At 38.4% G+C, this 26,988-nt stretch overlaps 1 protein-coding gene across 8 annotated transcripts in view; it reads left to right on the forward strand.

Annotated features, from left to right (window-relative positions):
• CSGALNACT2 (chondroitin sulfate N-acetylgalactosaminyltransferase 2) overlaps positions 2,870 to 26,988 on the forward strand; it is a 43,275-nt gene continuing 19,156 nt past the window's right edge. For 2 of the 8 annotated variants that reach the window (XM_021072402.1, XM_021072403.1), the window contains exons 1-5: positions 2,871 to 3,033; positions 19,912 to 20,847; positions 23,949 to 24,165; positions 25,580 to 25,681; positions 26,571 to 26,659. In XM_021072402.1, the coding sequence (XP_020928061.1) occupies positions 20,187 to 20,847; positions 23,949 to 24,165; positions 25,580 to 25,681; positions 26,571 to 26,628 (1,038 nt within the window). In that variant the 5' untranslated portion in view covers positions 2,871 to 3,033; positions 19,912 to 20,186 and the 3' untranslated portion in view covers positions 26,629 to 26,659. Of the gene's footprint in view, positions 3,034 to 8,396; positions 8,858 to 19,911; positions 20,848 to 23,948; positions 24,166 to 25,579; positions 25,682 to 26,570; positions 26,660 to 26,988 lie in introns of those variants that run through there. The other 6 variants (XM_001926417.6, XM_021072401.1, XM_021072399.1 and 3 more) reach the window with 4 other exon arrangements.

Consider the following 26,988-nt stretch of genomic DNA (forward strand, 5'->3'; position numbering starts at 1 on the left):
AAGGCACAAGGAGGGCTCTGTGGGTACCACACCTGATGCAGCCTGCATGCAGTCTGAGACAACAAGCAGACTGTGGTGCAGGCTATATCTTGGTGGGGGCCACCAGGAAAACTGCAAACAAATGAAGATTGCTCAAATGAAACAGGCAAAGGCTATTTATTCAGCGTGTGATAGCTACGGAGTCAGACCCATCACTTGCTTTTGGCAGAGACTCAAAGGAAGGCTAGGGGAATGGGAAAGCTTTATAGTTAAAAAAAAAGTCTCAGATTAGAGATTGGTGGGAAATTTTAGTGTTTTTTTTGAAATACATTTTTCTGATATTAATCACACCACAGTAGTACTTTAGTGTTTTCCCCAAGGGAACTACTTATTTTATAAGCCCTGGTACATCACCCATTATCTGCCATTGAATTTAAATTATGCATTATCTTATCTCCAAATTCAAATTACATACATTTAGCATTTGGTTTGGCAGTTAAGATAATAATACACTTACAATTTAAATCCATTGATGGCAGAACCTCAGTTATTTTAAAAACAATTCTAATGGAGAATTCAAAGAATAGTTTTAAAGACATGACACTAATCCTAACCCTACACTGTGATTTCATGCCAGGTCCTGCCCTAGGAGAGCCTCTCTGAGTTTCCTCTCCCAAGTTTCCATTTTCTCTCTTGTCAGCTGAAGACCATAACCTACTCCATAGGATGTCAGGAGACTTGCACTAGAACTTAACTAGCCAACCAGACCAAAAGCTTAATTATAACAGATGGAAAATGTAATCAGTCATGCCATCTGCTCAAGGAGCCAGTCAAGTGGCAGAGGTTCTGGACGGGGGGAGGGATCACTGCATGTTCTCTTAATTCAATTTGTTTTACTCAACACTTACTATGTGCAAAGTACTGTGAGATGAAAAAGACATGGTCCTTATTTGTAGGAGCTTACAGACCCATGGACTCTACGACTGGTTCATTCTTTACTCGGGCTAGGTTGGGAGGAAGAGGCATTAGAACTACAAATGTTTTCATTTGCTCAGAAATAACTTGAGAGAAAAGTGAGATCTTTAAATTAGGTAGAGACTGGAGATTCAGCAAGACTGGCTTAGAAGTAGTCTGTCCTGTTTTGCAGATAGGTTCATTTGTGCTTCACAAATGTGGAAAACAGACTTGTGGTTGCTAAGGGGAAGTGGGAATGGACTGGGAGTTTCGGGTTAGCAGATGCAGACTATTACATTTAGAATCAATAAGCAATGGGATCCTACTGTATAGCACAGGGAACTATATCCAATCTCTTGGAATAGAACATGATGGGAGATGATATAAGAAAAAGAATATATGTATATGTATGACTAGATCACCCTGCTGTAGAGCAGAAATTGGCACAACATTGTAAATCAACTATACTTCAATTAAAAAAAAACTTTTTCTTTTTTTTAAGAAGTAGGCTGTCCAGGGAGTTCCCCTTGTGACGCAGCAGAAACGAATCTGACTAGGAACCATGAGGTTGCGGGTTTGATCCCTGACCTTGCTCAGTGGGTTAAGGATCCAGCATTGCCATGAGCTGTGGTGAAGGTCGCAGATGTGGCTCAGATCTGGCATTGCTGTGGCTGTGGCGTAGGCTGGCAGCTACAGCTCTGATTCGACCCCTAGCCTGGGAACTTCCATATGCTGTGGGTACAGCCCTAAAAAGCAAAAACAAACAAACAAACAAACAAAAAACATAGGCTGTCCAGACTTTTCTACCCATGGAATTTCCCACAGGACATATCCAAGGAGAGCATCCGAGTTAAAGACATCTCCAAAATCATCATCCAGTGAAGACAGTGGTGATTAGGAACATATCCCCCTGGAACGTTGCCCCTCCTGCAGGATGTGCCCCCCAGTCGTCCCAGACTTCTACTCTAACTAATGCATTAATAATGGCAACGAGCTCTGACTGCCTGCCACCTGCCAGGTACAGTGCCAAACATTTCAAATACAAAATTTCATTTAATCCTCAGAACAATATTAGGAAGAATAGGCTATTGGTATTGTCCCCATAACACAGCTGTGGAAACCGAGGCTAAGTCCGCATAGCCTGCCAAGGTCACCCATTAAGGAAAGCAGAGCCCAGATGGGAGGCAGAGCTCCTCTTAGCACGGCCATGTCCTACGCAGACATGGGCAGGGGCTGGCGCTGCGGGGTAGCCCCTCACCTACTCAGCTTAGACAGAGTGCCTTGGGGATGTCCCTGAAATAAGCAGCTGAATGGAGGGGATGCCAAGGAGGGCTTTTCTCTTTTCTCGACCCGATAAAGTTGTGCCTTGTGAGACCTTGAAGCCATTTTCCGGTAAGTTTACCTCACCCCCTCCTTTCATATATAAGGAAATTCAGGTCCAAAAAAATGGAGTGACTGGCAGCCCGGGGCTTCCCGGCTTGGGCCTCATGCGCAGCCCAGCATTCCTGAGGATGTTCGGACATCTCTGGAGACCTGTATGTCCTTAGCTCAGTGCTCCCTCGAGCTTCCAGGACAGGGCTCCAGAGCAGGAAAGCGTTGCCATCTTCCGCGGAGTCCCTCCGGCAAAGCTAGCCTTCAGGCCGGGCTGGTACTCCACTCCCTGCAGACGCTTGTTCGGGCAAGAGCGGTTTCCTGCCTCCTGCACCCTCCTAGCCGCCACAAATTGTTTTTTGAACTACACGAGCGCGCACGGACACAGACATATTTGTAACATATCGGATTAATCAGTACTGGATGCCGATTAGAGAGCCTTCCTTTCGCCTAGCCCTGGACTCGGGAGGGGGAGTGGGAGGGGCTGGGGGTGGTGTGGGCAGGGCTGTCCGGGCTGGGCGGGCATAGGAGGGGAGGGGCGGGCATCGCCGGGCGGCAGCCTCATTTCCTCACGCGCGCCGGAAGTAGAGGCTGGCGGCGCGGCGGCGCGCCCGAAGGGTGGGCGGTGAGGTGGTGGCGGCTGCAGTGTGCCAGGCGCCGCCTAGGTGTGCCAGCGGCTGGGGAGTTGGCGGCCGGACGGTGGCCGCCGTGTGCTGACGGGTGAACGCGGTGAGTACCTGGCCCTCTTGGCCTCACCCGCCCGCGGCTGTCACGGCTCCGCCGGCCCGTGCAGGCGCTGGGGCCGCGGACTCTGGGTCCCCGTCCCAGTCGGGTCACCTCACGGACGAGCTACCCTGGGGGCCATGTCCCCATGGGGTCGCCTTGCAGACAAGCTCTCCGGAATCTGCTCCGGTGTCAGGAGCAGCGGCGGGTTTTCGGTGCGGTTTGAGTTGTCTCTTAAGAACGGTGCTGCCAGAACACCGTTGGTTTGCGTGTTTTATTTTTACTTTTTTTTTTTTTTTTTAACCAACTCAACCACCGTCTCTGCTCCCCTCAGTGGATAAACTTTGTAGTCAGCTGTTACCTCTTTATTGCGTTAGAATAGTCATTTCTGGCGGCAGCCTCTCTATTTCTGCCAGACACTAGGCTCCTTTAAAAGATGCGCCTTTATATAGGAATTAGTTGGGGCCGTGGAGACCACGGGTCGGGAAGCTTCTTGCATTTTCAGACTTCATCTTGAAAATTACACTATTCCTGAGCAGCTTGCTGAGGAATAATCTGTAAACGCAGTAGTGAAGCTTTTGTTTATGATGATGTTATTGGCAGAATGAAAATTTGATTATAAATCTTTAAGTTTTTATCCTTCAGTCTACCCCTTAGGTTTATGTGCGGATGTCTGGACATTTAACTATTGATGAAGGTTCTCAGTAGCTGGGCCTTGATTTTTGGTAGAATTAATGCATTAAAATAGTACTTTGAAGAGTTCCCGATGTAGCTCAGCAGTAACAAACCCGACTAGTATCCAAGAGGACATGAATCCCTGGCCTCGCTCAGTGGATTGGGGATCCGGTGTTGCCTTGGGCTGTGGGGTAGGTCGCAGGCGAGGCTCAGATCCCACGTTGCTGTGGCTGTGGTGTAGGCTGGCAGCTGTAGCGCTGATTCACCCCCTAACCTGGGAACTTAAATACGCTGCAGGTGTGGCCCTAAAAAGCAAAAAAAAAAAAAGGACTTGGAACATGGAATTAGGAATCCAAGTACTTTATGACTGAGCATGTTAACATTGATTTTGTATTATTATTCTGATACCATTTGTTTAAAATTGTCATTATGCCTTAAGTAATGTAAAAAGGATATCAGATTTCCTTTTTTTTTTTTTTTCTTAGGGTGCACCAGAGGCATATGGAACTTCCCTGGCCAGGGCCAGGGATTGAACATGTGCCTCCACAGTGACCTAAGCCACCGCAGTCTCATTTTTTGTGTGTGTGTGTGTCTTTTAGGGCTGAACCCCCAGCATATGGAAGTTCCCAGGCTAGGGGTCAAATTGGAGCTACAGCTGCCAGCCTATTCCACAGCCACACCAACACCAGATCTGAGCCGTGCGTGCAGCCTACACCACACAGCTCATGGCAACACCAGATCCTTAACCCACCAAGCAAGGCCAGGGATTGAACCCATGGATACCCGGTGGCTTTGTTACCCCTGAGCCACAATGGGAACTCCCAGCAGTCTGATTCTTAACTCACGTACCACAGTGAGACTCTTTTGATGTCTAGTATTTATGGCACAGATAATTTTGACATAAATATTTAGTTCCAGCAGTTTGGAAGTTACATTTTTTTCCTTAACTTTTTGATTGAGGTATAAAATATATATGAAGTCATCAAGTGCATAAGTCTTAATTGTACAGCTCAGTGAATTTTTATGTATGTATTAACTTGGGCAGCCACCAGCTAGATCAAATTATATCTGTCATCCCAGGAGTTTCCCCCTGCTTCTTCCAAATTAATTATACCCATGTCATGTGATTCCTATTGGTTTTATTTATTGGAGCTTGATATTAATGGAATCATACAGTATCCTCAGCATATTGCTTATGAGATTCACCCATAATGTTTCATATGTCAGTAATTCTTTTTTTATTGCTGTGTGGTAATCCATTGTATGATATATGGCTCTTCTCATAGAAGAGATATTGGTCGATATTTATGTTTCCAACTTTTATATGTTATTATCGTATATTACTTTCAATAATGCTGTGAACATTCTTGTAAATGGCTTGGTGAACATCTGCCTTTTTGTCAGCTGTGGCATGGCTAAATCATAAGTTGATGGAAAATTACATTTTAATTATCACGGAGTCTTTTAAAAGATACAATTTGTTATTTTAACTTTTATCACGGAGTCTTTTAAAAGATACAATTTGTTATTTTAACTTCTGTAACATTAAAGATTGGTAAAAAGCCTACCTATTATGATTTCAAGACTTATTACCATATTACTGTTGTTTATTCCTTAGATTGCATATTTATGAAAGTCTTCTACCAGAAGACTTTTCCCAGACTTCTCATATTTGTTTAACTGTCTGTTAGTCAAGTCTGTTAGAGCCAGTTATGTTCTGTCCCTGAAGCTCGCATAACACTTAGGTAAGAACTGTGTTACTCAAGTTAGTGGTTGTTAGGGGAAATGAAACATGGAAAGGATATGACTAAAAATGGATTGAAGTATCATGGGATTGCATGTCAAAAACCTTACGTTATTGTTAGCATACTGCACAAGTTCTAGATATAAATACAAAATTGAATTTATTACAGGATCACAGTGATTTCCACTTGTACTGATATACAGGTACATTTATTGTGGGAACAGACAACAGAAATCACTGAACACTTGTAGGAAAGCAGCATATAAGACTAGACAAATATAAGGACTGGCCTTGAAGCAATTGAGTTCACGTAAGAAAAAGAAGGAAACTTTAAGATAAATAATAGTACGCTCAGATTTGGGAGGTTGTTATGCCTATTGAACATATACAGGCTGCCCTGAAACTAAGTAATCAGTTCTTGAATGTTAAAACATAGAAAGTAGGAAAAAATAACCATGGCATGGAAAATAGATTCAACAGAGCCAATGTACATCTAATCAGAGTTCCAAGAGGGAATAGAAGTTAGAAGAGGAGAAATAACCACAGAGACGACAGGTCATGAGGGCAATAGTATCCATGCAGTCTTGGACACCGGATTAGGTTCTAATCTGGGATGTGGAAAGTTAGATGACCATGGAGCAGTGTTTTAAAAGTGCTCATTGGACATATTCTGAACTCAGAATCTTATCCTGCCCAAACTGTTATTCAGAGTAGGGGTAAAATAAAGTCATTTTCACCCAGACCCACTAGGAATACCTCAGGATGTACTACATCAAACGGAAAATTAATCCAAGAAAAACAGATGTGGAAATAAAGAAACAGTAATCAAAGAAAACAGTGGAACTTATTTTTTTACTCCAAGGCATTGATAACTATAGTTAAGAAATTTAATGGAATGCAACAGAAGGAGTCATAAACCAGGGTAGGTATATTTGTAAAGTCTGTAATCTGGAACAAATACTTAATGTGATTTTATTTTATTTTATTTATTTATTTATTTTGAATCTGTTATTTTATTTATTTTTTTTTATAATTTTTTTAATTTTCCCACTGTACAGCAAGGGGTCAGGTTATCCTTACATGTATACATTACAATTACATTTTTTCCCCCACCCTTTCTTCTGTTGGAACATGAGTATTTAGACAAAGTTCTCAATGCTATTCAGCAGGATCTCCTTGTAAATCTATTCTAAGTTGTGTCTGATAAGCCCAAGCTCCTGATCCCTCCCACTCCCTCCCCCTCCCATCAGGCAGCCACAAGTCTCTTCTCCAAGTCCATGATTTTCTTTTCTTTGGAGATGTTCATTTGTGCTGGATATTAGATTCCAGTTATAAGTGATATCATATGGTATTTGTCTTTGTCTTTCTGGCTCATTTCACTCAGTATAAGATTCTCTAGTTCCATCCATGTTGCTGCAAATGGCATTATGTCATTCTTTTTTATGGCTGAGTAGTATTCCATTGTGTACATATACCACCTCTTCCGAATCCAATCATCTGTCGATGGACATTTGGGTTGTTTCCATGTCCTGGCTATTGTGAATAGTGCTGCAAGATTTTATTTTATTTTTGGCCACGCCTGTGGCATGTGGAAGTTCTAGAGATTGAACCCAAGCCACAGCAGTGACAACATCAAATCCTTAATGGCTAGGCCATGAACCCACCTGGGAACTCCTGATTTTAAAATTGATTGGGAAGGTGGGAAAAAGATAAAGCCATGTTGGAAGGCTTATCCTGAGTAAAGGGAAGCTATAGATACTAATTACATGTTGGAATGAATGCTTTAAGGAAATTTATCCCAGCATTTCCATTTCCGGGGTTTTATAGTATAGATGAATTAACATGTGGAAAGTCATGTGTATACATATAAGGCTATTCATGTTGAGATGTTTAATAGTTGCAGTATATTTAGAATGATGCACAAAAACTGGGCTTCTGGGAGAGAAGGGAAAGGTTTTACTATATGCCCTTATATCATGTTTAACCTTTTTATCTAATGTATTTATTTTGTGGAATTTTATAAATACAGAAAATTTTTTTTAGGAATGTAAAAATTGTAAGGGTTTAAACCATGGGTTGCCAGATCTGGTTGACCACCTGTTTTAGTATGATCTGAGATCCAAGAGTGGTTTTTATTTTATTTTTTTTTTTGCTTTATAGGGCCTCACCCACAGCATATGGAGGTTCCCAGGCTAGGGGTCTAATCGGAGATACTGTTGCTGACCTACACCACAGCCACAGCAATGACAGATCTGAGCCACATCTGCAACCTACACCACATAGCTCACGGCAATGCTGGATCCTTAACCCACTGATCGAGGCCAGAGATCAATCCTGCAACCTCATGGTTCCTAGTCGGATTCATTTCCTCTGTGCCACGATGACAACTCTGCCAAGAGTGGCTTTTTTTTAATTGCTTGAGAAAAAAACAAAAGAATAATACTTTATGACATGAAAATTACACGAAGTTCAAATTTCACTTTCCATTGGAACTCACCTGCATCATTCATTTACCCATTTTCTCTGGCTGCTTTTGTGTTATAAGGCAGAGTTGACTGGTTGTGATATTTACTACTTGACCCTTTGCCTAAAATGATTGCTAACCTCTGATTTAGAGGCCAGAAATAGACTTCTATACATATAGGAATTTTGCTTATGACAAAAGTGGCATTTCAAATTAGTGACAGGAGCATAGGTTGTTTAATAAGTGTTAAGAATTGACGATTTGAAGAAATAAATTTTTTTTTTTTTTTGGTCGTTTTGCCTTTTCTAGGGCCTTTTCCTGCAGCATATGGAGGTTCCCAGGCTAGGGGTCTAATCAGAGCTGTAGTTGTTGGCCTATGCCACAGCCACAGCAATGCAGGATCTGAGCCGTGTCTGTGACTACACCACAGCTCACGGCAATGCCGGATCCTTAACCCACTGAGCAAGGCCAGGGATCGAACCCACAACCTCATGGTTCCTGGTCGGATTCGTTAACCGCTGCGCCACGACGGGAACTCCAGGAAATAAATTTTATCATTAGTATTATTTCTGGTAGGGAAGTCAAAATCAAGAAGTCATGCAGGAAACGATTGGTAGGTTTAATGTTAACAACAACAACAACAAAACAAAAGTTTGCTTAATGGGAAATAATATCTAACACTTCATTGAATACTTAATGCTTGTCATGTTTTACTTGGTTAATTGTTATAGTAATACTCCAAGGTAGGTTCTGTAACTGTCCACACTTAACAGATGAGGTAAATCCAGATGTGTTGACATAGCTAATATCTGTGCAGTGGTGTTAACAAATTAAAAATATTTCTCATTTTCTATCTGTGTAATAGTGTTGGGAGCCAGATGGCCTGAATCTGTGTAGCTGCTCTGCCACTTTCTAACTCATCAATATAGACAAGTTCCTTAATCTCTGTAAGCATCAGTTTTCTCATCTGTTATCTGTTTTTATTTCACTGTTGCATATAATGCTAGTAGACTATTCATGTGACTTTATATACTAGTATGAAAATTTCTATAGTTGAGAAACTTAAAAGTGGAGTTGCAAATTGTTGCATTAAAGGGCAGTGCATTTAAATCAAATTTGTCGGAGTTCCCGTCGTGGCGCAGTGGTTAACGAATCCGACTAGGAACCATGAGGTTGCGGGTTCGGTCCCTGCCCTTGCTCAGCTCCGGAGTTGCCATGAGCTGTGGTGTAGGTTGCAGACACGGCTCGGATTCCGCGTTGCTGTGGCTCTGGCGTAGGCCAGTGGCTACAGCTCCGATTAGACCCCTAACCTGGGAACCTCCATATGCTGCGAGAGCGGCCCAAGAAATAGCAAAAAAAAAAAAAAAAAAAATAGTTAAGCTAAATCAAATTTGTCCTCCAAAATATAAGAGTGTGTGTATGTATGTATTTTTAGTTTATCTTTCATAAAGGAATTGTAACATCTTAGAAGGAACTTTGGCCATCCAGGCAAATGGCTTCTTTTTAGAGACAGGCCCAGAAAGGTTAAGTATCATGCTCAAGATTATATAACTGTTAAGTAGTTGTTACACTTGACTCTGAGTTGTTTTTACTGTGCCACAGGCTGCCTTTGGCACATTTTTCTACCTCACCTGTAATGATATAGGTATTACTGCCATTTGTCTTGCTGAAATCCACTTATTGTAAGTTTAGTTTTCCCCAGAAACACTTGTCAAAATGATCTATCTGGTGTTACTTGTTCTTGACACATAACACAGACCCTGTCTTATTTTGGGCAATTATAACAAAGTACCATAGACTGAGTAGCTTATAAATAACAAATATATGTCTCAAGTCTGAGATCATGGTGGGGTGAGGACCCTCTTCCTGGTTGTAGACTGCCAAATTATTGTATCTTCACATGGCAGAAAGAGGGCTACTTAGTCCCCTGGGGTCTCTTTCTAATCCATTCATGAGGGCTGCACTGCCATGAACTTATTTCCTCTCAAAGGCCCTCTCTCCTGATACCATCACATTGGTGGTTAGGGTTTCTACATACATGAGTATTACTGCCTTGTGGTGATCAGTATTTCTAAATATTTGCAAAGCATTTATTCAGTGACATGTTAAAGAATACATGTACTATTATAATACTCATCAGATACTCAAGAAATAAAAAGTTCTAATTCCCTCCCTCACATGTGTTTGTACTTCATAATGTTTTCGTTTAGTTTACTGACAGGTTTTTTTTCCAAATAATTTTTGTGACTTTGTTGTTTACAAAATGAACTCAAAATTATAAATTTAGATTTTTTTCTCCTTTTTACAGCTGCACACTATGTCAAGTTGTTAACCCCCTGAGCCACAATGGGAACTCCATAAATTTAGATTTTAGAAACTTTGATAAGAAATTTTCTGTACAGAAAATTTAGGAGGATTATACAGACTAGAACTTTGAAAATAGGTAGATACAGATTCAAATGGATTGCTTTGTATTTTATAAAAGGCAGTAAGCTACTCTTATTGCAGAAGTTAATTTGACACACTAACATGTGTTTGGCAGTGTAAGTATCCTGGAAATAAATGATGTATGATATGTGTATTAGTAGTTCCATAAAATTACAGAATCAAAATATTGAGTAGAAACTGCTTAAAGGTCATATTATGTAGGGATCAATGCTGTAGAATGAACTATATTTTTTTGTTGTTGTTTTTTGTTTTTTTTTTTGTCTTTTTGTTATTTCTTGGGCCGCTCCTGCGGCATATGGAGGTTCCCAGGCTAGGGGTCCAATCGGAGCCGCAGCCACCGGCCTATGCCAGAGCCACAGCAACACAGGATCCGAGCCATGTCTGCAGCCTACACCACAGCTCATGGCAACGCCGGATCGTTAACCCGCTGAGCAAGGGCAGGGACCGAACCCGCAACCTCATGGTTTCTAGTCGGATTCGTTAACCACTGCACCACGGACGGGAACTCCAGAATGAACTATCTTTAGGACTCATTTGTGACTCAGCATCACAAGACCAAATAGAAAAGCTGTAATAAGACCTTCAGAGTAGTCTGAATTCTGCTTTTTGTGGGGAAGGGGGAAGAGGTGTGCTTAGTTTTGTTTTTTAAATCAAAACTTGTCAACCAATCTTCATGTTTATCTTAATGAACAAGGTGGAGTTTACTCACAAATGACTCTTTAGCAATACCACTAGAATTAAATCTGATTTTTTTTTTTTTTTTTTTTTTTTTTTTTTTTTTTTTTTTGTTGTTGTTGTTTTTTTTTTTTCTGCAGCATATGGAGTTCCAGCTAGGGTTAATTGGAGCTACCAGACCAAGCAAGCAGGATCGAGCCGCTCTGCAACTACACAACTCACGCAATCGTTAACCACTGAGCAACAATCGAAGCACTCATGTTCCTAGTCGGATTCGTTAACATGCGCACGACGGATCATGATTTTTTTAAATAATTTGTTAAAAAAACATTTTTTATTTTAATGGCCATCCCTGCAGCATATGGAAATTCCCAGGCTAGAGTTGAATTGGAGCTGCAGCTACAGGCCTACTCTACAGCCATGGCAACACTGGATCCGAGCCTCATCTGCAACCTACACCGTAGCTTGCAGCAATGTCAGATCTTTAACCCACTGAACTAGGCGAGGGATCAAACACACATCCTCCTAGACACTGTTGTGTTCTTAACCCACTGAGCCACAGTGGGAACTCTGGTTTGGTTTTATTTTTTAAACAGTTTGATTGAGGTATAATGACTTGTAATAAATTATACATATTTAAACTATAAAATTCGATAATTTGAACATATGCATATACTTGAAATCACCACCACAGTCAAGATAATGGACCTATCCAGTACTCTGCAAAGTTTCTTTGTGCACTTTTATAATTCCTTCCAGATACCACCTTCCCCACCTCTGCCTCATCCCAGGCAACCACTGACTCCTCTGTTGTCAGTACAAATTAACCTTACCTTTTCTAGAATTTTCCATAAATGGAATCATACTCTTTCATTGTACTCTTTTCCTATTGGGCTTCTGTTACTGAGATTTATCCATATTGAAGCATGTATCAGTAGTTTATTCCTTTTTATTGCTGAACAATATTCCATTTTCTGGTTGTACTAGTTTATCCCTTCACTTGTTGATGGACATTTGAATTGTTTTGAGTCTTTGGCTGTTACATACAAAGCTGCTGTGAGCATTTATGTACAAGTATTTGTATGGACATATGAGTTCATTTCTCTCGGTTAAATATCTAGGAATGGAATGGCTTGATCAAATGATAGGCTTATATTTAACTTGTTAAAAACCTGTGAAACCATCTTACATTCGTACCAGCAGTGTATGAAAGCACATGGAGGTTCCCACGCTAGGGGTCTAATTGGAGCTGTTGCTTCCAGCCTACACCAGAGCCACAGCAACACCAGATCTGAGCCGCGTCTGAGATCTACACAACAGCTCATGGCAATGCCGGATCCTTAACCCACTGAGCAAGGCTAGGGATCAAACCCGCAACCTCATGGTTCCTAGTCGGATTCGTTTCTGCTGCGCCACGACGAGAACCCCCAGGCATTTTTTTGTGTGTGCTTATTTGAAGTGTTCAAATATTTTGCCAATTTTTCATTGAGTTTGTTTTATTATTGCATTATGATTCGTTTTGTGATTTTTTTTAATTGAAGTATAGTTGACTTACAATATTAGTTTCAGGTATGATATAGTGATTTGATATTTTTATAGGCTATCTTCCATTTAAAGTTATTATAAAATATTGGCTATATTCCCTGTCCTGTGCCTTAGAATCCTTATATCTTATTTACTTTATACCTAATAGTTAGTACTTCTTAATCCCCTTCCCCCTATCATGTACATTCCCCCTCTGATTAATTTTGAATTATGTTCTAGTACAATGAAGTGGTATCTCACTGTGGTTTTGATTTGCATTTCTCTGTTAGCTTACAACATTGAGCATCTTTTCATGTGCTTATAGGCTTTATCTTCAGAGAAAGGTCTATTCGTAACTTTTGCTCACTGAGTTATTTATCATTTTAATAATGGGTTGTAAGAGTTCTTTATATATTCTAATTACAAACCCCATCAGATATATGATTTATAAATATTTTACCCCATCCTTTTCACTTTCTTGATGATATCCTTTGCAGCACAAAAGTATTTAATGAAGTTAGATTTATATTTATTTGGTATTTGTGTCATATTTAAGAAACCATTGCCTAATCCAAGGTCATAAAGATTTACACTTTTGTTTTGTTTTGTTCTAAGAGTTTATAGTTTTAACTCTTACATTCAGATCTTTGACCCATTTTGAGTTAACTTTCAATATAGGATGAGGTAGAGATTCAGTTTCATTGTTTTGCTTGTGAGTATCCAGGTATCCAAGCACCATTTACTGAAAAGACAGTTCCCACTGAGTTACCTTGCTACTCTTGTTGAAAATCAGTTGACTTAATATGACCTTATTTCTGGACCTTAAATTCTATCCCATTGGTCTATTTGTCTAGTCTTATGCTAATTCCATTCTATCTTGATTACTGTTAACTTTGAAGTAAGTTTTGAAATGGGAAAGTTGAGTCCTCCAATTTTATCCTTCTTTCTCAATACTGTTTTGGTTATTCAGGGTTCCTTGAATTTTCCATATGAATTTTAGAATAAGCTTGTCAATTTCTGTAAAGTTGTACAAGTTGCACTGTTTTGGTAAAATTATTCCTAAGCATTTTATTCTTTTCTGTATAAATCAAATTGTTTTCTTAATTTTGTTTTCACATTGTTCATTACTATTTTATAGAAATGTAGTTGATTTTTTTGTGTATTGATCTTTTTTGTGTATGTGCAAGATCCCCTGGCCAGGGATCAAACCCATGTTACAGCAGTGACCAGAGCCGAGCCACTGCAGTGACATCGCTGGATCCTTAACCTGCTGCACCACAAGGGATCTCTGATTTATTGATCTTGTATCCTGCAACCCGAGCTCCTACATTACTAACAATAGACTTTTAGTGAATTTCTCAGCATTTTCTGTATACAAGATCACATCACCTGCAAATAGAGATAGTCTTTTTTTTTTTAATTTAGATGTCTTGTATTTTGTTTTCTTGCCTAATTGTACTGAACATCTTCCAGTATGATGTTTAATAGACATGATGAGAGCAGACATCCTTGTCTTATTACTGATCTTTGGGAAGCATGCAGTCTTTCACCATTAAATATAAGTTAGCTGTGGGATTTTTGTATATGCCCTTTATCAGGTTGAGGAAATTTCCTTCTAATCTTATTTTGTTGAGTGATGTTATCAGGAAGTGGTCCTGGATTTTGTCAAATGCTTTTTCTATGTCTGTTGATAACAGTCATGGGTTTTGTCTTTTATTCTATTTATGTGATATATTATGTTAATTGATTTTCAGATGGAAGACTCACCTTGTATTTTTGGGATAAATTTAGTCATGGTGTTAGGTGTTGATCAAGTTAGTGTGAAAATATTTTATTAAAGATTTTTGTGTCCAAATTTATAAGGAATATTTGTAGTTTTAATATCTTTATCTAGCTTTAGAATCAGTAATACTGGCCTTATTGAATGAATTGGTAAGTATTCACTCTATTTTTTGAAGAGTTTGTGAAGAATTGTTATTAATGCTTGGTTGAATTCACTGGTAAAACCATCTGGTTCTGGGCTTCTCTTTGTGGGTATTTTTTTGATTATTAATTCCATCTTGTTAGTCTATTCATGTTTACTGTTTCTCCTTAGTAGTTTTTGTCTTTCTAGGACTTTATCCACTTCATTCAGTTATAAAATAATAACAGAAATCTTATAATTATTCATGTAGTTAACATTTTTGGTTTCTTCATTGCTTTGTGTAGATCTGTATTTCCATCTAACATTTTCCTTCTGCTTAAAGGATTATAAGTGCAGGTCTGATGGTGATGAATTCTTTTAGCTTTTTAATGCCTAAAAGAAGTATTTTGCCTTTATTCTTGAAAGATACTTTTTCTGTGTAGAATTCTAGGTAGACTGTTTTTCCTTTTAGTTCTATAAAGACATTGCTTCACTCTTTTTTTTTTTTCTTGTGTATGATGTGTAATTTTCCCTGGGCCACTTTTGTGCATGTGTGCGTGTGCATGTGTGCGTGCTTTTCAGAACCACACCTGTGGCATATGAAAGTTCCAAGGGTAGGGATCAAATAGGAGATGCAGCTGCTAGCCTATGCCATGGCTGCAGCAACGCAGGATCTGAGCCATGCCTGTGATCTCCACCACAGCTCACACCAGCAAAGCCGAATCCTTAACTCACTGAACAAGGCTAGGGATCAAATCTGCATCCTCATGAATACTAGTTGGGGTCTTTATCACTGAGCCATGATGGGAGCTCCTCCTTTGGCTGCTTTTGAGGTTTTCTGTTTATCATCGTATTTGAGCAATTTATCATGAGCCTTGTTTTAGTTTTCTTTGTGGCTGTTGTATTTGGTATCTATTGAGCTTGGATCTCTTTGTTGATTGTTTTCATCAGATTTGGAAAATTTTCACCCTTATTTCTTTAAATATTTCCCCTAGCCTCCTTTGGAGACTCTAATTAGATACATATAAGACTCTAGTTACTTATATATTAGGCTGCTTGAAGTTGTAGCACAACTTATCAGGTTGCCCTATTTATGTTTTTCAATCTTTTTTCCTTCTACCTTTTGAATAATTTCTGTCTTCAATTTATTACTATTTTGTTCTAAAATATCTAATCTGCTGTTAATCCCATTAAGTATATATTTCAACCCAGACATTGAAGTTTTCATCTCCTATAGTTCAATTTAGATCTTTTATGTCATACAAGTCCCTTCTTAGTTTTTTTTTTTTTTTTTTTTTTAGCATGAACATCTCTTTAAATGCAGTTATAAGAACTGTTTTAATGTCCTTTTCTGTGAATTTCAGCATCTGTGTCATTTCTAGGTCAGTTTCAGTCACTGATTTTTTTTTTTTTCCACTGTGGGTTGTATTTTTCTTTTTCTGTGCCTGATTATTTTTGTTTGGCTGTCAAGCATTTTGAATTTTACTGGGTGCTGGATATTTTTGTATTCCTATAAATATTTGTGAGGCTTGTCGTGCAGTTACATGGAAACAATCTGATCTTTTCAGGCCTTGCCATTAAGATTTGTTGGCAGGATCAGACCCATGTTTAGTCTAGAGCTAATTATTTCCCACTACTGAGGTGAGACCTTTTTGAGTACTCTATCCAATGCTCATGAATTTTGAGGTTTTATAGTCTGGTGGGAACATTCACCATTCTTGGCCCTGTTTGAATGCTGAGTTCTGTGTCTTCTAATTTTTTGTGTGCTTCTTTCCTTAACCTCAGTTAGTTTCTTCATATTCCTATACTGATCAGTGCTCTGCTGCACATCCAGAGGGTGTTCTTTTCAGATCTCTGGAGTTATTTTTCCGTGCAGCATTATTCTCTGGTGCTGAATCCTTCGAACCTGGCTACCTGGTTCTCCTCAGACTGGTAGCTACACCTCATGATCTCAGGGGGTTGGCTGGACTCTGCTTAGGAGGGGCCTCGCTGTGCTGTGGCCTGGAAACTAAGGCAGTAAGCTGTGCAGTCATTTGTTTCTTGTTTCCTCAGGAGTCAATGTACTTTATTAACTAATGTTCAGTATTTTGAAAATCATATATATATATTTTTTTTAATTGATTGTTTTTGTTTCAAGTATGAGAGTGAATCTGGTCCATATTATTGCACCTTGGCTATAAGCATCTTTAGTCTGTTTTAAAGAGTAAAATTTGGTGGCTGCTAAGGTTTCTTTCAGCTCTGACATCTTTGATTTTGTTTTACATATCTTTGACAGTACAATTTCCCATCTCCACAGTATTCTGTTCTCTCCTTGGAACACTTAACTGTCTGCTGTTGGTGCTTGGAAGTTTGCTTATTTACTCTGGGTTGTTTATTTATCTATTTTTAGGGCCGCATCTGTGGCATATGGAAGTTCCCAGACTAGGGGTCGAATTGGTGCTACAGCTGCCAGCCTAGGCCACAGCCACAGCAATGCCAGATCCAAGCTGCATCTATGACCTACACCATTGCTCGCGGCTATGCTGGATCCTTAACCCACTGAGCAAGGCCAGGGATCGAACCGCATCCTCATGGATACTAGTTGGATTCTTAACCCACTGAGTCACAAACAGAACTGCTCACTCTGGGTTATGATCAAATCTTGTTAATCACACAGACATACTACAAAGAATGATGGCAGTTAAGAATTTAACACCAGAAAATGGATGTTTTCTTTAATACTATTTTTTTGTTTGTTTGTTTGTTTGGTCTTTTTGTCTTTTCAGGGCTGCACGCACGGCATATGAAGTTCCCAGGCTAGGGGTCCAGTTGGAGCTGTAGCTGCTGGCCTACACCACAGCCACAGCAACGCAGGACCCGAGCTGTGTCTGCGACCTATACCACAGCTCATGGCCCTGATGGATCCTTAACCCACTGAGCGAGGCCAAGGATCAAGCCCACATCCTCATGAATGCTAGTCAGTTCCCTAACCGATGAGCCATGATGGGAACTCCTCTGCTACTATTCTTAACATAGTTAGAGCTGTCATAGTCCTTTAGGATGTGTCTAAAGAGTCTCCTTCAGGAATTAGGCAAATAAGACTTTAATTGGAATCTTTTGTTTTTAACAACTACAGAGCTATGCAGCTAATGTTTGTATTTTCAAGTACTTACAGCAGCTTTTCTTTCATTGCAGTGGGTAATATTCAACTGTAAGATAAGCATGTAACACCTCAAACCTATATTTGCTTAAAGGAAGGAGAAAGAAATCCTTGGCTTTGATTCTACTACTTAATAGTTATGTAACCTTTTAAAAATCTTTTCATTTCTGAGCTATTTTTCCTACACACAATGAAGAGAATAGCAAACACTATTTTGAAAGTATGTCAGTATTTTTATAAGTCAGTATCACAACTGACTTATAAATACATTTTATGTGGATATCTCATGCATATGCATATGTATGTGTGTATGTGTAGATATATACATAATATTTGCAACACAAAACACCAGTATACAGCAATATTTCCTGTTCTGTTTTATTGAAAACTAAACCTCTGGTAGTGATCCACTAATGCATGATATATCACAGTTTAAAATACATTGTTTAGATAAAGAAGAAATGAGTTACCATATTAATAAAAGGTTGAAATACTTAGATACTGTTAGTTCTATTATCAAATTTGAATATAGTATAAAAATATAATTTTATTAATAGTTTAAGATTATATCTCCACATTTTTAGTTTTAGTCTTCTCTCTGATAAACGGACTGGTAATAACTTATAAATAGTTAAAAAGAGATACTGCTGAGTTTTAACTTTTAAACAATGAAATTTAAGTGGTTTCTTATGCTAAGAATTAGAGTTTTGAGGCATGTTAAAGTCCTGGAACTAATACCAGCTTTGCCTTCTTATTTTTCTACTTACTTTTCTTAATACAAAATTGTTTCCTATTTTTTTTCTATATCACTTAAAATAAAGATTTATGATCAGTAAAATAGATGCCATCATTGTAAAACTTACTTATGGTGAATTAAATTTTTACACATACTTGGTAATCTTTTGGTTAACTAAAGTAACAATGGCTTAAGATAGTTAAGTCTATTGTTTGTGGTCCACTTGCCAACTTGCCATAAGAAGTTTGAATCTGTCCTACATTTTGTACATATTGTCCTACAAAAAACACGTATTGCAGCATTTTTCACAGAAGGCATCCAGGCTGCCCTAATCACTAAGAAATTGACTAGGACTGATGTTCCCTCATGACCCTCCACAGGTTCTGCTGCACTGGTAGAAATCAACTGTTAAAATCCTACTGTAGTATCATATTCTTGACAAACACTTCATTAGAATAGAATTTCTTTCTGCAGTGGAAGCCTTCTCTGCCTGGTTGTGCAGTTCATATCACAACTGGTTGTGATATGAACTATAGCATGTAATTTTGTAAATTTATAAATGGTTCTTAAATTTTTTTTCCCTGAAGATAAATATGTTCATGTTTTGCTTTATGTAGACTCCAAACCTTTCCAGACTTGTGGGAAATCTGTTGCTGTGTAATACAGTGGAAAGATATGATCTAATGCTCAAATAATCTCCTGGAGGACTTCAGATATAAAAATGTTTCTTAATGAGTTTTCCAGATGTATGTGACCTTTTGAAATTGCTTTTCCCCCCACTTATTTTTAAGGCTCTTAGATTGAGTTGAGCTATAGAAATTAATGAAGTAGAATGTTTGAATTGAATAAGCTGGGAGAAAATCTTTCTTTCTAAAAAGCCATTATTGGAGTTCCAGTTGTGGAGCAGTGAAAATGAACCTGACTAGCATCCATGAGGATATTGGTTCAATCCCTGGCCTCCCTCAGTGGGTCAAGGATCTGGCATTCCCTAAGCTGTAGTATAGTTTACAGACATGGCTCAGATCCTGCCTTGTTGTGGCTGTGTCATAGGCCAGCAGCTGCAGCTCTGATTCAGCTCCTAGCCTGAGATCTTGCATATGTTGTGAGTGCAGCCCTAAAAAGCAAAAAAAAAAAAAAAAAAAAGGCATTAAAAAAAGCCATTACCAATATAACAGAAACAATTTATAGAAACTCAACACCCAAATGATGATATGCTATAGGTGGAAAATGGCAAGTTAATCGAAGTGTTATGTTAATAAAGAGTTACATGTGATATAATTTTCAAATTGTTAGGGACCAATAAAATCTATAACGCAACATAGTTTTAATGTTTCTTTGATTCTTTCAGGTTATGGATATGTAGATGTTCTGGTTGAAAATATTACATGTGATATTTTAGTGTTTAATAAGGTATTTTTCTTAATACGTTCTTCCAACATTTACTAAATATTCTCTCTATATTGGTGCCTCTCATGATGTTCTGTGGTAGTCACATAGCCAAGTTTACTGAAGCTATCAACAATTTGATATACTCAAGGAAACAAAATGCTGATTGATTCTGATCTGTTTCTTTCAGAAAAACCACCACCCGTGTCATGGAATTTTATCTGATTGTGTAGATCAGATTTCTTTATTCTGGGTATCATGGTAACAATACAGAAAATACACATTACTTCTCATTTCTGCAAATAGTCTTCACTGCTGAAGAAAGAAATTTTTAAAGCTACAACCAAATTCATTTTGGCACCTTTTATGGAAATCCTGATTTTGTTTGTACTTTTTAATAATCTTTTACTAAAGGTATGAACAAGCAGAGAGCTTATCTCATTAGACAAGTCCACATTAATAAGAATGCCTAGAAGAGGATTGATTCTTCAGACCCGGAGCCACTGGCTACTATTGGGTCTCGCTTTACTCTGCAGTTTGGTATTATTTTTGTACCTTCTAGAATGTGCCCCTCAGACGGATGGAAATGCATCTCTCCCCGGTATCGTTGGGGAAAATTATGGTAAAGAGTATTATCAAGCCCTCCTGCAGGAGCAAGAAGAACATTATCAAACCAGAGCAACTAGTCTGAAACGCCAAATTGCCCAATTAAAACAAGAATTACAAGAAATGAGTGAGAAGATGAGATCATTGCAAGAGAGAAAGAATGTGGGGGCTAATGGTATAGGCTATCAAGGCAACAAAGAACAAGTACCTAGTGACCTTTTAGAGTTTCTTCATTCACAAATTGACAAAGCTGAAGTTAGCATAGGAGCCAAACTACCTAGCGAGTATGGGGTCATTCCCTTTGAAAGTTTTACCTTAATGAAAGTATTCCAGTTGGAAATGGGTCTTACTCGCCATCCAGAGGAAAAGCCAGTTAGAAAAGATAAACGAGACGAATTGGTAGAAGTTATTGAAGCCGGCCTAGAGGTCATTAATAATCCTGATGAAGATGATGAACAGGAAGATGAAGATGGTCCCCTTGGAGAGAAACTGATATTTAATGAAAATGACTTCATAGAAGGTAATGTGAAAAATGTTGGTCCATAGTAATGTTTGTATGACAGAATTATATTATTGTATGCTGGTAATATAAGTCAGTCATTATCCAAAAAATTAAAATCATTTTTAATGATTAAAAAAAATTTTTTTTTTACATTGCTTTTCTTATATTATCTTCCATCGTGATCTTTCCCAGGAGATTGGATATAGCTCCCTGTGCTATTTTTTTTTTATTACTCAAATGAATTTATCACATCTGTAGTTGTATAATGATCATAATAATCTGATTTCACAGGATTTCCATCCCACAGCCCAAGGACATCCCCCCAACCCCCAAACTGTCTCCTCCAGAGACCATAAGTTTTTCAATGTCTGTGAGTCAGCATCTGTTGTGCAAAGAAGTTAAGTCTGTCCTTTTTTCAGATGCCACGTGTCGGTGAAAGCATTCAATGTTGGTGTCTCATTGTATGGCTGACTTATTCACTAAATTCTACCAAGAATTTGAAGTGACTTTTTAGAAAACCTTACAATGTGATTATAATAAAATAGAAAATAAGGACCAGGGAAGTAGAATAAATCTAAGCTTATATAGCAGAATACTCCCCAAGTTGAAGGACTCTTGGGGTTTGTGTGTTTATTTGCATGTGTATATATTTACATTCATCTCTTAACTTGTAATTGCATTCAATCTTAATTCCTTTTTTATATTTTTTGAAATGTGTGCACTAAGGCGCCAGATTTGAAAACTATTTGCTAAAGAAAAGAAAAAGAATCTAGTTTAACAGATTAGTAGTTATTCTGTATTTTAGGACGAGGAGAAACATATATCAGGAGGCATACATAGTTTTGAAAAGCATATTTGGCATTTGGAAAAGTAAAGAAATAAACCTATTTTCCTAATACAGACTGCAGAAAGGGCATAGGATTTTTGTATGTCAAGATGGGACATGACTCAAAAGTTGAAGATCACTTGTATAAATTTAATGTATTTGTTGATTGATATAAACAGGAATAACTATAGATCTCAACCCATCTCGATCTTAATACCCCCTGCTCAATATTTAATTGTAGACTTAAAACCATTTTGGACACAAATGTTTCTTAAAGTTCTCTTTGCTTGAGTCTATAAACAGTATACCACATGTAGTTTTTTGGACCCCAAATCATTGTGGATATCACTTGCTGTAGTATAATACCTTGGGGCCTTTAAAGGCCATCAGGGAGGGCCTTGTGCTTTTCTGTGGCATTTCCTCTGTCTTCTCCCTTTCGCCACCTCTTTTGCCTCTTGTCACTTCCTGCAGCCTTTGGTGTGTTATTTGTTTCAAAAATCCTGTAATTTTTCTGCAAGCTCAGCTTTTTGTCTTTTCATAAATTCAGTTTGTAATTTATGGCAGAATTGAAAGCTGCAGGGGAAATAAGATAACTAAGATAACATAAAAAAAAAAACCTCCCCCGGATTCTATCACTTCAGGATTTTTCTCTGTATAGAACATATTTTGTTCCTCATTTTTTCTCATTTGTGCCACTTCCCTCACCAAAAAAATAATTACTGACAGTGACTTAGTAGCTCTTGTTCCCCTTCCATACATCAGCTTAGATGTCACTTCTGTGAAGTCATCTGCAACGTGCATGTCTGAGATAGCAGTGCTTCCTGGGTGCTCTTGTTACCTCTACCCTGTGTCCCCTCTCATAGCATTTGTCATAGTATATGGCATTGCCCATCTCTGATTTGTAGTTCTTGTTAGACTATAAGCTTCTGGAGAAGTGGAACCAGTCTATCTTGTTCAGCATTTTATTTCCAGACACATCTGTTGGTCTAATCTCTCTCCTAAGTGTCACACTTAAAAATCAGATTGCCCAGTAGACTTTACATATTTTTCCCCAGAGGCATCTCAATCACTGTGTATGAATTTATACTAATTTTTCTTTGATCTTATTCTGAGTTTGTGTGTTTGCATGTGTATATTACTATATTATTTCTTTATTTTTCTGTCTCCCTCACTAGACTGACCCTTCCTCAGAATTGGGACCTCGTAAACCCCTTTATAACGTCAGTGCCCAACACAAATGCACTCAGTTCTTTTTTTTCTTTTCTCTCTCTCTCTCTTTTTTTTTTTTTTTTCTTTTAACAGCCATACCTGTGCCATATGGAAGTTCTCAGGCCAGGGGTCGTATTGGAGCTGCAACTGTAGCCTATGCTACAACCACAGCAACACACCAACGCTGATCCTTTACCCACTGAGCAAGACCAGGGATCAAACCCACATCCTCACAGAGACAACATCGGGTCCTTAACCCTTGTGTCATGATTGGAACTTCTCAGTTCATTTTTTTTTTTTTTTTTTTTTTTTTTTGTTAAGGTGAACTGAGCAATAAAAGTTTTGAGTCCCGGAGTTCCTGTTGTGGTGCAGAGCAGATGAATCTGACTAGTAACCATGAGGTTGCAAGTTCGATCCCTGGCTTGCTCAGTGGGTTAAGGATCTGGTGAGCTGTGGTGAAGGTCACAGATGCAGCTTGGATCCTTTGTTGCTGCGGCTCTGGCATAGGCCAGCAGCTCCAGCTCCAGTTAGACTCCTAGCCTGGGAACCTCCATATGCTGCAGGTGCGGCCCTAAAAAAGTGGAAAAAAAAAAAAAAAAACTTTTGACTCTCAGGTGTAGAATTTAATATTGCTAGAAGTAATTTCTTTATTTTCATCATTTGATTTCTGTGTTGATAGGCTCCACTATTAAAAAGGTCATATGTTGAAAAGAAACATTGTCATTTGGAGCGTATTTTATAGAGTAAATAATATAACAGAGTGGGGAACATTTTTTAACCTCTCCTTTTATTTATTTTTGGAGGCCATGCCCAAGGCATGTGGAAGTTCCTAGGCCAGGGATCATACCTGAGCCATAGCAGTAACAACGCCAGATCCTTAACCCACTGAGTCACCAGGGAACTCCTAACCTCTCTTTTAAAGAAATAGTTGTTAATGACTGTACCAGGGGGATAAAATTCTCACAAATAGATAAAAACCCTGCAAGTCTGTTTTCATACTTTTGATCTTTGAGTAAAATCAGTAGTCATATTGAATTCGTAAACTTTGGCATGAAGACATCTTTATCCTAATTCTTTCTTTTAGGTTATTATCGCACGGAGAGAGATAAGGGCACACAGTATGAACTCTTTTTTAAGAAAGCAGACCTTATGGAATATAGACATGTGACCCTCTTCCGCCCTTTTGGACCTCTCATGAAAGTGAAGAGTGAGATGATTGACATTACTAGATCAATTATTAACATCATTGTGCCTCTCGCTGAAAGGACTGAAGCATTTGCACAGTTTATGCAGAACTTCAGGTAACTCTGAGGGCTTAGCAATTTGGCTAAGTGCTTCTACAAAGAAGCACATTTAATGCCATTTTATTTAATCTACCTTCATTGAGTATGATTATTTAGAGTTGTAGAATAATTTTATAGGCTTTGGAAATAATTTATAGGCTTTGGAAATAATTTATAGGAATAATTTTATAGGCTTTGGAATAATTTTATAGTCCCTTTTTTCTTAAAGCATGTATAGTATATTGTGACTGACAGTTTGAACTATGAAGTAAGTCGAGGGTGACACTATTAGAAACAAAATTTGATCACCTTTATCATTGTGTTTGAATTTGTTTTAGAACAGGTTGAATTTTGAAAAATAACTTTTTTGAGGCATAACTGACATACAGTAAATCCACATGTTCTAAGGATAGAGATTTCATGACTTTTGACAAGTGTATACACTCATGTAACTGCCTCTCCAATCAAGGTATAGAACATTGCTGTCGCCTCAGAAAATTCCCCTGAGAACCAATTGAATTTTAAAATTGAAGGAAATTTTAGAAATACAAATAAAAAAAGCATGCAAAAATGGGAGAACATTATTCCTTCTTGGGAAGCAGAGACTATAACAGTTTTTAAAAGAATTTTTTCTTTTTTTGGTTATTACATTTGGATATTTTAAAATTCTAAAATGTTAAGGAATTAACAACTACGTGTTAGGGTAAGTGGGGAAAGTCGAGCTTTTTCATTTTAATTTAACAGATGTCATGTTTTTAATATTCTAATATGTTAGTTTTAATGCTTTGTAACCCCAATCTTTGTTCTCACTGAAGTTATTGGGTATAAAAGCCTAAATCTGTCATATAATATCTGGAAGCTGCCAAATGAGTTTTGCCTTTTTGAAATTGCTCTCTTGAGATCTGATTTCCTAAGCATTTTTAATTGCCTTTCATGAAGTTCCTGTCATATGCTATGTTATTCTTTACAGTTTATAATCTCAATCATGGCGAATATTTATTCCTTAATGATCGGTATAATTTCTGGAAATAGCCAGTCTGAAGACAAAATAACTCTTGACCTCAAATTTGAATTATTTATTTATGTGGTTTTGAACTGATTAAACTTATTTCCTTGAATAGCTTATAATTTGTTTCTGAGGGCAATATCAAAGCAAAAGTTCCAAAAATGTTCTGAAATATGGCACCCTTTTGGGTTGCTTACATGGCCGTCTAAGCATTGCATTCATTTAGACATATATTATTATGTGTTTGCTGTGATGCCTTTAATAATTCAGCAATATTGCCAGTTTTATATTTATTTAAACCTTCATGTGATTTCATTCTAAATGAGTAATGCTTATTTTCTTGTTAAAGCTTCATGTGATTGCTTTCAGAATGAGTAGTGCCTTATGTATTTTTCCGAATGAGCTTTATTTTTTCAATTCTTTTAGGGATGTGTGTATTCATCAGGACAAGAGAATCCATCTCACAGTGGTGTATTTTGGTAAAGAAGGACTATCTAAAGTCAAGTCTATCCTGGAATCTGTCACAAGGTTGGTGAGCCATGTCCACATTAAAGTCCTTGATATGTAACACTAGAAGAATGAGAATTTCAGATACTTCATGAGTTAATAATTTTGAACATCTGCCATTTAAAAGTTGGTTGAGCATGTGAGTGGTGGTGGTAGTGAGTTCCTCATTTCACCCCTAAGTGCACTCATGCATCTCTAAAAGACTCGTCTTCTCCTAACCTCTTGGCAGACAGCATGGCATGACTAGGGTGCTCTCCCTCTGCAGCCCACTCACCTTCTGTATATTTGCCTCCATTTATTCTTTATTTCCTTCTGTTGACTCTTGCCCTTTTTCTCACTCTAATCCCTTCACTTTGATATCATCTCCTGAGCTTGTCTCTTACTTGCCACCTTTATTTTCTTTCCTTCCATTTTCCTAAGTTCCTTGTCACCCTGTAAATGATGCTTAGGTATCCCCTATCCTTAAGAGACCCCCACTTGACTCTACAGTACCCCATAGCTACTGTTGGGTTTCTGTCCTTCCACAGCTAAACCTCATAGAACAGTAATCCTCTAACCAAGCAACTCCTATAGTACCTGGCACATAGTAGGTGCTCAGAGGTTTGAATGAATGAATTAGTAATTCCTTAATACTCTATTATTAATTCTATAGCTTCTCATCCTTTTCATCTCTAAGTTATGAAACAAAGTTATAACCTAACTGCCAAATTCAGCCTTTACTCTGTCATCCTCTTTGACTGCTTTTTTACATTTGATAGCTCAGCAGTACTTCCGTCTTAAAACTCTCCTCTGATGTTTGTAAATGTAAATATTTTATAAATGTAGATATGCTAAAATGTAAGATATTAGGTTGTCTTTTCTGACCCCATCAACTCTGTATCCTTTACTTGCTTCTTTACCTTTCTGCTAGTTGTGGCCATTCCCTAAGAGTCCAGATTTGGCCGACCATTCTCGAATCGTTCAACTAACATTCACTGAGTCCTACCGACTATGTTCCAGGTACACCGCTTGGGAGTCTGACCGGGGTGGTTGGGATAGGACTGGGTGCAAAGGAGGAAACTGTAGTCCCTGCCCCAAAGGGACTGTCATAGTATTGGAGTGTGAGAAACAAACATTGTCTGGGCCTCCCCCTTCACTAGCTCCTCCTCCTGATGGCCCCCTTTCAGTCCTGACTAGGACCATCTCATGATCCCCTGGGCTTGATGTCTGAGAGCAAGTGTGTTTCATTCATTCTTCCCCTCTAATTGGTCAATTCCTGTGTACTGCACGGGGCCTTTACTCCGTCCTTTCCTTGCTGTTGCCACCACTCTAATCAAGGTTCTCCCCCT

The sequence above is a fragment of the Sus scrofa genome, chromosome 14 (genome assembly GCF_000003025.6).
Source record: "Sus scrofa isolate TJ Tabasco breed Duroc chromosome 14, Sscrofa11.1, whole genome shotgun sequence".
Classification (NCBI taxonomy): domain Eukaryota; kingdom Metazoa; phylum Chordata; class Mammalia; order Artiodactyla; family Suidae; genus Sus; species Sus scrofa.